This window comes from Fukomys damarensis, unplaced genomic scaffold (genome assembly GCF_012274545.1).
Source record: "Fukomys damarensis isolate Sample0158 unplaced genomic scaffold, DMR_v1.0_HiC HiC_scaffold_13, whole genome shotgun sequence".
NCBI classification, from domain to species: domain Eukaryota; kingdom Metazoa; phylum Chordata; class Mammalia; order Rodentia; family Bathyergidae; genus Fukomys; species Fukomys damarensis.
The window spans coordinates 39,097,009-39,108,801 of NW_022900925.1; the positions used below are offsets into that span (position 1 = coordinate 39,097,009).

General features: G+C 45.9%; 1 protein-coding gene across 1 annotated transcript; it reads right to left on the bottom strand.

The window, feature by feature from the left end:
• Positions 1–2,258: 2,258 nt before the first annotated feature.
• Ccdc43 (coiled-coil domain containing 43) lies at positions 2,259–11,792 on the bottom strand (the record flags this gene model as incomplete). Its single annotated transcript, XM_019210488.2, has 5 exons — positions 2,259–3,460; positions 4,981–5,036; positions 6,646–6,781; positions 7,996–8,083; positions 11,652–11,792. Coding segments are annotated over 5 exons (609 nt in total), but the record flags the coding sequence as incomplete, so codon positions are not given.
• Position 11,793: the final 1 nt, after the last annotated feature.

Sequence of the window (11,793 nt, forward strand, 5' to 3'; positions counted from 1 at the left end):
TTGCATGAGGGTAGTCAAATAAAATAGATCACCCCACCAGTCACTGCACAGAAAGTGGTTTAAGTTTGACGTGAGACGTGTTGGATGTTATAAAAACAAACATTGTACAGAATTTAGTCTCTCAAGAAAAGAATAAACTGTTGAAAATATTTGGTTTCCTTTTTCTTACATTTGAATGTTTCTAACCCTAAGAGTTACTCAAGTCGGAAAACTTGACTGATAACAATTTGTTTTACATCTCATAAGTGTTAGTAGACTGATGCCCTTCACATATCCTTGAATTGCACATGAACACCTACAGAGATGAAACTTTTATCTTTACAGTAATCTAGGCAAACCAGAGTAAATTTTTGTGGAAGCTTTAATATGACAGTGGTCAGAAATGAAACTACTCCATTTAAGAAAACTAATCACCTTGTTAAAAAAAAAAATCACAAGTCACCCAGTAGGTATTTCTATTAACTGGTTGTCCCTTTCTACTGTGTTATATGTAATGGACAGTTCTTATGTACCATGCATCTTTTTTTTTTCTTTTTTTGGTACCAGGGATCGAACTTGGGCCCTTGTGCTTTTGAGGCAGGTGGCAGAACCACTGAGATATATCCCCAGTCCACTACGTCTTAAGTACAACCTACAGAAAAATTATACACACATCTAGGCATGATGGCACGTACCTCTAAACCTAATACTCTGAGGCTCAACCTGGGCCAGTTAACCATTTAGCAAGACCCTGTCTCAAAATAGAAAATTAAAAAAAGGACTAGAGATGTAGTTCAGTACAAAGGCCCTGCATTCAATTTCCAGTACCACAAAAAACAAAAAAACAAAAAGCAAAATCTGCAGTGAATTGGCAAAGCCGGTGCTCCCTCCATTTCTAATTAAAAGACATTTGGTATATTCATTTTTATGGAAAAAACAATTTATATAAAGGCATTTAAAAGTTACCATGAATTATTGTATTACTGTTTTGTTTTGTTTTTTTCAGTACAAGGAATCAAACTCAGGACCTTGTGCTTGCCAGGCACAGGTGGCACAGATCTATATCCCTGGCGCTTCCTATTTTAATAATCTACTACATAAAGTTTTAGAGGATTGGTGGGGAACTAGTTATGACTGAAATCTCAAGTTTGGCCTAAAATTCTAATCTTACTCTAGAAGATACAGTCATTTAAAATTTGCCCTTAGAGGGCTAGGTATTTAGCTCAGTGGCACTGCACCTGCCTAGGTCCTGAGTTCAATCCCTGGTACAAGGGCAGGGGGAAGATTTGCCCTTTGCAATATCAAAAACTTTGGATATAAAGGATTTATTGTCAGATGAGTGGACAATCATACTCAAAGCCTATCAAACTGATTCTTCGTTGAAACACTAGTTTGAATGTACACTAACTGTGCCATACTTACAGAATAGTCCTAGAAGGACTGCTAACAAACTGAAGCATACCCTTGAGGTGTCTGTGGGAATCATCTCCTTCAGAGACCAAACTGAGAACAAACCAAATCCCAAAATAAGGCCCCTATTTAAATTGGCTCTAATGTCACCGCCTACTGCCATCACCAAATAACTTAAGCCTCCGCTAGTAACTCAAAAGACTTCACAGCCAATTTAGTGTCTTTCCAAAAAACAGTAATCTTTCTGATCTGATGTGACCTCATAGAAAGGAAATCTGAGGAAAAGAATTCATGGATTCCAGGGAGAAGAGGTTCTATCAATAGAATGTAGGTTACAGGGCTAACAAAGCATAAAGTAAAAGCATTCCTAAGTGACTGTCCGCGCAGACCTCATTTCCACATGTATCTGGCAAGAATCAGACAGAAGACACTGATTTAAATAAAGTTTATTTTTTAAAAAGATGGTTATCTTTGCAATGCCAGTTATTGGGACTGTGAAGCAACAGTGTCTCCTTTACTCGTGCCTTTTAAGAAAAACCTTCTGCACAAAGGTACATCCTGGTAATCTCGTAGTGATAATAGCTCAGCAAACTTTCTTCAAGAGCTAGACAGTAAATATTTTAGGTTTTACAGGCCACTTATCATCTGTCATGTTTTTCCTTTTTTTCCTGCAGTACTAGGGACTGAACCCAGGGCAACTGCACTGAACTACATCCCCAGTCCTTTAAGTTTTGAGACAGAGGCTCACTAAATACTAAGTTGCCTAGGCTGGGCTCAAACATGCAGTCCTCCTAGTTTCTTTTATAACCTTTTAAAAATGTAAAATCTTTTAGTTTGTACCATACTAAAAAAAAAAAAAAAATAAAAAAAAAAAAAAAAAAAAGTGCCATTCTGGCTCCTGGGTGGCAGTGTGCTGAGCCCTGTTCACTTTGTTGTTATAGTCAGCGAGGGAAAGGCCTGCCCTGCAGCCAGCCAGGCCGTGACAAGGGCAGGAGTGGTGCCCTGTAACCTCTGATCCCAGGCTCCCGACCACTCACTGGCCCACTGGATAAGTTAACTAAGCACCTACTGGCCCTGCCCTAAGCATCTTTGTGTCACCAAGGGTTCCAGTGCTTTTCTTACAAGGGTAATACCTCCAATTTCTCTAAACCAGGAACTAGCGGTCTTAGTAGTCATGATTTAGGGCAGATCAGGCTTAAAATTTACTAGAACTCAAGAAGATTCATGATTACAAAAAATTAATTTAGCTAACAAAGATATCCTTGCACTCAATACCACTCTCTCCTTAAAGCACAAAGTCACTGCCCAGTAGAGGAAAAATACATAACGATCTCTATTTAAAAAGACTTTTTTCTGTCTTGTAAGCTGAAACTTTCTTTAAAAACATTCTCAGATCTATAACATTCCCTCGCCAAACAGTCCCTTTCCTAGTTTGCTGCCACATCCATAAACTCTGGATTCAGTAGGGCTTCCTATCTCAGCTGGGAAACTCCTACAACTGGGGTAACATCACCTCCAGGGCGTCCTGTGGCCCTGCTGTGCCCCGCAGAGCGTAGGTCTCAGCTCCACTCCTTCAGGACGAAACCTGAGTCAGCTTTCTGAATCCTGCTCTTTACCCAAGGAAGATTTATTTTTTAAAGAAGCCTGGGACTTGAGTATTAAAGTATGAAGGCTGCCCCATTCCAGGTCTTTGGTAAAGAACAATGACTATGACTGCCCACACCACCAAACACACACCTATCGTAATTAGAATGATTGTGATTTTCCTTTTAACCATGTAAACAAGAGGGAACCTTTCGCCGCAGTTACCTCAGTCCTAAACACAAGTCTGTGCACCCTGCTCGACTTGAGGTCCACAAGGGGAAGAGCGAAGCTGGCTGAGGTTATCGCTTCCGCTCCCCTCTCTGTGTCCTTTTCCTCTCCTTTTCCTTGCGCTCCTGCTTGGCCAGTCTGTCCCTCTCCCTCTGCAGCTTGTCCTGTTCCTTCTTCCTTTGGGACTCATCCCGAAGCAAGTCCCGCTCCAGTTTCCGAGCGCTGAGGACATCCTCCACGTTGGTGTTTCGGAACAGAGCTGAGGTGAGTTAAGAGATGGAGGCGCAGGTAACAGAGGGTCCAGCTAGGACTACTACTCACCCTGCTGTCAAGCCTTCGAAGACAACCCTGTGTTTATCTGTCGTCTAGGGGAAATGCTAACACTACCAGCACAGGAGTTGTAAAATGTCCTTCAGATTAAAAATTGCTGCGACCAGAGATTTAGCTCAGTGGTTCTGCCGCCAGCTTTGCAAGCATACATACGGTACTAAGTTCAATCCCTGATACCAAAAAAAAAAAAAAAAAAAAAAAAATGCTTTCAGGGTTTTTTTTGTAGGGAGGTCTATTTTTGTGGGAGGTTTTTGGTTTTCTTTCAAATTAATCTGAATTTTAAATTACATTATCAAAATGAAGTTTCAAGTATAAATACTCAACAGCAGGATATTGCTGGCATAACTATCATAGTTCTAGTGATAAGACTAACTGGAAAACTATATACTTAGCACTATAAAAATGCCTGAAAAGTTAATCACATTTTTTTCCTAAATTACTGAAGCTTAAGCGAGAAAAATTTTCTAGCCAGGTGTGCTGGTGCACACCTGTAATCCTAGCACTCAGGAGGCTGAGGCAGGAGGATCACTGTGAGTTTGAGGCCAGCATGGGCTACACACTGAATTCAGGGCCAGCCTGAACTATGAAGGGGGAGACCCTTCCTCAAAAAAACAAAACAAAACAAAAAAATCAAACTTTTCTGATAACCATAAAGATTAAATTTATGAGACACAAAATAAGTAACAATTGTTAGATTTTTTTAACTAGCCAAAAACAACTCATTTTTGTTTTTTGAGACAGGGCCTCGCTATGTAGTTCAGGCTGACCTTGAATCTTATACCCCAGGCTGGCGTTGAACTCACAGTGATTCTCCTGCCTCAGCCTCCCAAGTGCTGGGATCACAGGTGTGTGCAACCACCCCCAGCTCTAATTTCTTACAACTTTAATAACCACCATCCTCTGTCACTCCAAGGTGGACTTGGAAGCTTGTCTTCCTGGGGCTGCAGTTTAGGAAGGGATTCTGTCAGGAGGGTCCTTTCTCAGCACAGATGTGTCACTATGCATATTTTCAGCTTAAAGCGTTGTCTTTATGTTCTCTTTCCAAGAAATTATAAGGTTCCTGGGAACAAAGATAAAACTCCATTACTGTACCGGATTCCACAGTGCCAGGCAGCCTCGATCTGCACGGGCATACAGACTCTGGAGAGCTTGCTTCTAGCCAGCCCTGCACAAAGCCCGCCGACTCACCGGGCCTAGGCAAAGTGCTTCTGCCGTGACAGCAAACCTTTCAGAGCTTTCCACGATAATACGCAGCTGGCTGTGGCACGTGTGCCACAAGTTCGCCACCACTGTCCTAAGGCAACTACCTGGGCCATTAGGATGGGCTTGCAGTGCTGACACGACAGAAGAGTTCCTAGAGATAAAGGGAACCCTGGCAACGACAGCAGAATTAAAGCCGACCCTCGAGGACCTGCGGAGACACACGGGGATGGACACAGAGAAGGATACATCTGTCGGAACCGGCATTCATCCCCGGGCCGGAATCGTCATTCTCCTCTGCTTCAGTGACTGATGTTAAGGAAAAGTCAGAAAACAAAGGCCTGCACAGCCCAATTCAGCATCAGAAATATGCAGCAGACAGGTGGGCAGGGAAGCGGGCTGGATGCAGGGAGGGCCCTGTCAGGGCGACAGCAAAGTTAGGTGAGGGGCGTACCTGTCACTCTAGCACTTGGGAAGCTGATGCAGGAGCACCACTGCTAGTTCAAGGCCAGCCTGAATTACTTGGCAAGCCCATCTCAACACTAAAAAAACCAAATAAACAAAGAAAATCCACTTAGGGAATTCTGTCCAGAGCTTCTGGAAACCCTTTTCTTAGAGGCTGAGAAGAAATTTAAGTTACTCTGGGTGACTGGGACCTCCAAGCCAGGCCACAGGGAGACGCCCTCTCTACAGTGGCCCTTGATGCGCTGTTCCCAGGAACGTGCATTCCTGGACCCCAAACCTCTTCGGCCAGAAATCTGAGACTTAACATGTCCTCCAAAACAGCCAGTGCCTTAAAAGTCTCCTCTCACCCAAGAAGTAATGTTTTGTCATTAGCGCCACAGTGTTGCCAACCCTGGAAAGAAACAGACCCGGAAGCACCACTCCCGTGACACTACTGACCTTTCCAGGGCGAAGGCCCCCACACAGCACGCCACACCCCATTCTATCAGCCAGGTGAGCTCCGCATGTCCTCCGTCAACGGCACACCCATAAATGCCCTGCCAGCCCCGATGCGGTATTGCCCGCCCTCAAAGTCCAGCTTTATTCTGCTGTTGCAAGGGCTTCAGCTCCACTTCTAACTACGATCACACTGGGAAATCTCATGAGGTTGCTCCTAACTTCAGACACCCAGGTTCTGGTTCTGACCTGCCACCAATGTCCTGATGCCTTGATGCTTCTTTGTGCCTCAGTTACACTCACAACACCATTCCACACAGAAAACCACCCGGCAAACACAGACGTTCTGAAAGCACAGTGTAAACAGTCCATTGATGCATGACTTGTTTCACACTGAACTTTTCAGGAAGATACTGATCATGTGTTAAAAACAAAAGTCCAGGGCCGCGATTTAGCTCAGTGGTGCTGCACCTGCCTCTCAAGCACAAGATCCTGAGTTTGATCCCTGGTACCAAAAAAAAAAAGAAGACCATACCTAGGGGTTAGCTCAGGAGCGCACAGCACAAGCTTACCATGTGCGAGGCCTGGGCTCCATTTCTAGTACCAAAATGTGTGCGTTTGAGTGTGTGTGTATAAATGTGTGTGAACAGGTGTGCACATGCACGTGCCTGAGGGTTCGTGTGAGCCTGTGTCCATGTGTGCCCGTGCAAGCCCATGCATGTGTGTGTCCATGCATGTATATGAGCAACCAGCTCAACTTTGCAGATCATGGGTCACACAGGGCCACAGAGGGTCGCCGTTTTTTCTTGGTACTAGGGATGGAACCCAGGGCCTTTGCACGGAGCTACATCCTCAGCCCTTTTTGTTTTTTGAGGTAGGGACTCACTGAGTTCCTGCCTGTGCCACTGTGCCTGGCTGAGTCAGTGTCATCGTAGAGGAGAAAATAAAGCCAGGAAGCGAATGAGCTGCTTCCCAAGGTCCTGTGAGCCCTGGCTGCGCAGCAGGGAAGGATATTCCTCTTCGTCAGTCACATCTGCGTACTGCGCCAGCAGGGCGGCTTTCCTTTGCCGCTGCTCCTCCGACACCATCCGGGGCTTTACCACGATCTGCGCCTGCTTCTCAATCAGGGTGGTGATGGCCTGGACCTCATCTGGGATGGGTGCAAGAAGGAACAGTGCGTTAAGAGGAAAGGGGTTTGTGACCTGAGCCTCCCATGGCACACCTGCTGACTCCAGAGCCCTGGGTTTGAGGAAGCTGCCTTGGGGGCCATGAGCAGGCAGGACCAAGCTTTAGGCCTTGGACCTTCTTCAACCAGAGCAGCACTGCTGAACTGGTTCATATACCAAGGTGCTGCTGCTTAAGGGGTTGGAAGGCACTGTGCTGAAATCACAGGAAAGAGACCACATATGCAGCCATGCACAGGATCTAGAACCAACACAGGCTGCTCCCTTTCAAGTTCATCATTATGCCAAGTAAAATTCTTAAGAATATTTTGCCCAATGTGGAGGTGCAGAGTTGTAATTCCAATATTTGGAAGGCTGAGGCAGGAGGATCACAAGTTTGAAGCCATCCTGGGCTACATAACAGGATCTTATCTCAAGAAGAAAAAAAAAAAGAATGGTATTTTACTACATTTTAAAATAAGATCAATTTTTAAGTTCTCCAATGTCAAGAGAACAAAGAACAAGGGTTTAAAGCAGTATTTCTCAGGCCTGGCTACACAAAAAGGACATCTGAGACTCATTTAGAAAAGACCACCGCCAGCCCAGGCAGGTGCACCAGGGGACTCTCATGAAGCAGACAACTGCATCAGGTTGTTGGTTTTTATGATTTGGGTTTTCTCAGCTAACTTACCATCCAAATGCTGAGTATGTGAGCCCATTTCAGCATTTTAAAGGGTGAAGAGCTTAGCTGAAGAAAACACAATCCCAACCACAATCTGTGTACAAAATGAGAACACAAAAAAGGTGAGATGAGAAAAATGTAGCTGACTGTACACTCAATGCCAAAGTGCACAGGGCACAGGAAAGAAAATGAAAAAAGTAAAGCCACAGTGGTGCACACCTGTAATCCCAGCTACTCAGAAGGCTGAGGCAGGAGGTTCACAAATTCAAGCCCAGCTTCGGCAACTTAATAACTTGGCAAGATCCTGCCTCAAAAGAAAACATTAAAAATGGGTGGGGGTTGTAGCTCCGTGTACAGGGCTGGGGTTCAATTCCCAGTAGGGATGGAAAAAAAGAAAAGTTTGCCAGCAGAAACCTTCCAGGGCATCAGTGTCCAAAGGAGGATGTGAAACTCTCCAGTCAGCCATGCACAGAGGCTCCAGGACAGGCCCTGGGGGTGACACACAAACGCCAATGCTACCTTCTTTCTTCACTTTGGGGACAACATTCTGAGATTCCGACCACCGTTCCACAATCTCTTTGCAGATGGTAAGTAGGGAATCTTCTTCCTAGCAGGAAAAGTAGACCAATTAATTTCCTGAGAGCTCACGAAAGCAACAGCCACCTAAAGAAGGGCTGCCAGGAGCACAGCACTCCCAATGGAGGAGAAACTGGGCCACGGAGTTGGGCAGGACTCAGCTGTGAGGAAAGATTCTGCCAGGTGCCAACACACACCTGCAATCCCAGCTACTAGGGAGTTCAAGGCCAGCCTGAGCGATAAAAATAAGACTTTATCTAAAAAAAAAAAAAAAAAATTGGTACACAAAACTTTTAAATACATATATACTGTTTTTTTTTTTTTGTACTGGGAATCCAACTCAAGACCTTGCGCTTGCCAGGCAGGTGCAGCACCACTGAGCTACATCCCTGGCATACACTGTATTTTATTTTTTGTTTTTGGAGACAGGGTCTCACTATGTAGTTGAGACTGACCTGGAACTCATTATGTAGCCTGGGCTGGTCTCCAACTCAGAGTGATCCTCCTGCCTCAGCCTCCCTAGTGCTGGGATTACAGGCGTGTGCCACCACACCCAGCTCATACACTGCATTTTAAATTGACAAGAATTATATATATAATTGTGGGGTACAATCTAATGTTTAAATGTTTCTATTATGGAATGATAAAATCAAGGTAATTTAATAGGTTCATCTTACATACTCATTAGTCTGTTGTGTGAAAACATCTAGTTTGTTTTCTTAGCAGCTCTGAAATTATCAGAGTTGCACTCAGGCCTTGGGTCACTAAAGTTTCTTTCCCCTCTCCCTGAGAATCTACCCCCTGATTAGCATCTTCATTTTCCCTTCTACCCTCCCTGCTTCTGTCGGTGCATCTCCAGGGCCGGGGATATGGCTTAGTGGCTCTGCACCTTCCTGGCAAGCTCGTACAAAAATTAAAAAAATTAAAAAAAAAAAATCCATCACCCAAATCAAAATTCTACCCTCAAACTCTTCCTCAGCTAAAGTGGTCCGAGCATTCTCCAGGGTTCATGGGCTGTCGAGCTGCAGTGTGGCTGGGGCGTGGTGACCCGGGGAGGGTCCCATCTTCCCCTCAGCACAGCTGGACAGAAACCATGCTGGCTGTGGATCAGACACACCTAAGCGCCCATGCCAAGCCTGTGAGCAAGGTTAACTTCCCGGGTTCCTGTTACTCATTCCTGACTATACACCACGTTCTTGAACCTTACCTCAGTTCTTGCTAACAAACTTCATAATTCCTAAGATTTAATCTTAGCCCAATCTGGCAACTGTGCTTTCTGTTTTTCCTAGAAAGAATTTGATATAAATGCCATGGGTAGCCAGGTATGGTGATGCACACCCCCCCGTGATCCCAGCACTAGGGAGGCCAAGGGAGGATATGGTGAGTTTGAAGCCAGCTTAGGCTACATGGCCAGAGACTGTCTCAAAACCAAGTTAGGGGTTTCTGGCATATCTGCCTCCAGACGGGCTAGCTGAAAGCAGCACTTTGAAGTATGTGTGCAGCGTACAGCACATTGCTTCTACTCTTCGGCTGTTTCAGCGATGGAGCTTGCTTCACTGTATGACTCCGGGCTAGTTCTTCCCAGTTGGTGTCCACACAGGAGGGTAGGAAAGCCATGAGAAAATTAAACATGGCAGGTGAACCAGATGGGTGAGAGGGACCCTCAAAGATGATTCTGTCTTCTGCAGCTTATGCCCTGAAACACAGACACAAAGAACTTCATTTTTTCTAGCTAATGACCTCTGCTCTCAAGAGTCTGTAAGCAGCATAACACTATTTCCCTTTATGCACAGAATCATAGCTCCAAATAAGGATGCCACGAAAAGGGCTGGCTAAGGGTACCCAGAGGTAACAAAGTTATTTTAACAAGCTCATCATGGCCGGGCGTGGTGGCGCACGCCTGTAATCCCAGCACTCGGGAGGCTGAGGCAGGAGGATGGCTGTGAGTTCGAGCCCAGCCTGGGCTACATAGTGAGTTCCAGGTCACTCTCAAACTACCTAGTGAGATCCTTTCTCAAAAACAAAACAAAACAAAAAAAACCCAACAAGCTCATCATGGAGTCTTTAGAAAATTGCTTGAAGGGGGAATGGGATAAAATACAATTCATTTTTTAAAAAGACAATTCCCAGCTGGAACTAAAATTCAAGGGCTAGCCATAGTGGCACATGCTTGTAATCCCAGCCAGCTGGGATGCTGAAATAGAAAAAGTATTGGGCCAGACGGGGCAACTGAGGGAGAACTTGTTTCAAAATAACACCTAACAAGAACTGGAATAAGGAATGTAGCTCAGGTGCATGAGGACCTGGGTTCAATCCCCACTACCCCCAGAACAAACCAACCAACAAACAAAAAACTAAAGTTCCTTGCCTCTTATTCCTTACCCTGTAATCTGCAATGTCAGGGTCCAAGAAAAGATTTGATTCCACTGCACTGTATTTCCACCAAACTCCCAGCTGCCTTACAAGCTTTGTTAAAGTTTTCCCTTTTAGGGCAATCTCAATAGAGCAGGTTTGAGACACAAAAAGGGTTCTGGCCAGAGGTATCCCGGACAGCTGCCCAAGTGAACTATTTCAGTCTTGTCCTTATAAACTGCACTGCTGGTGGGTTTTTTGTTTTGTTTTGTTTTGTTTTTCCTTTTCCTAGGATGCCCTCCACCTCCGCAAAATACTTTGGGAATTGAAACAGTTTCCTACTTTCTACAAAGTACGCATGTGTATGCTTCTATCTATACAGTATTCTATCACCCTCTGATTCTGTTCATTGTGACAGATGCCAAACGATAAAACCTTTGACGGACTGGTGGCTTTCACAGCAGTAGTCCAGCTTCCAAGATCTCTAAACGATGAATGCAAAGACAACACTAGTTTCTACAAAATTTAGCAGTAATGCAAGTAAATTTACTTTCGAGCTCGTTGCTTTTAAAAGGAGAGAGCCTGGGGAAGCCAATGACCAGCGAAGCATTCACAGCAACTATTCTAATGCGGGTTGCAGCGAGAGTGGGGATGAATGCGGCAGAAATTAGCGGGTTGGAAGACGACATCTTGATCACTCCCTACCGAAACACAGCTTAAAGTACGCATTTCTGAACTAGTGACTCCTCAGAGGACAGCTAGCAAACTTCGCCTTCTCATCTCACCCACGGCCCTCCATACCAGCGGACACCAACCACCTCAGTACTGTGGAGCGTGAGCATGACCCTGCCTTCAGCCCCCCACCCCGAGGAGACCTCTGCCACCAGCTCACCGCTTTGGGACCCTACCTGAGGGAACTTCCTACCGGCTTTGGTCGTGGGGCCCCAGGCGCTGCCTCCCAATGGGCACAGCCCAGAGCGTTTTCTTCCCCCTCTGAACACGGGGAGAGGACCGGTTTGGGGGATTGATGATAACCCCAACCCCAACCCACCTAGGCCTTCAGAGGGGGCCGAGCGCCCCCTGACCGGTGACCTTCCGGCTTCACGCCCCGGCAGAGAAGCAGCCCCTGCTCTCGCGGCCCCGAGCTCGGGCCAGGAGCGTGCTCTCCCCGGTGAGGCAGCTGGGCCTCCGTGACCCGGAGTGGGGAAGGAGGTGCCTCGTGCCAACCGGGGTTCTCCGTTACTCACCAGGAAAGCACAGAGGATGCACTGCAAGGCGTCCAGTTTCTCTTCCTCTTCCTCCTCCTGCAGGACGCCGAGGATGTAGGCGCCATACACGGCTCGGTCCACTCCCAGCGCCTCCAAACGCCCATCCAGCCAGGACCCAAAC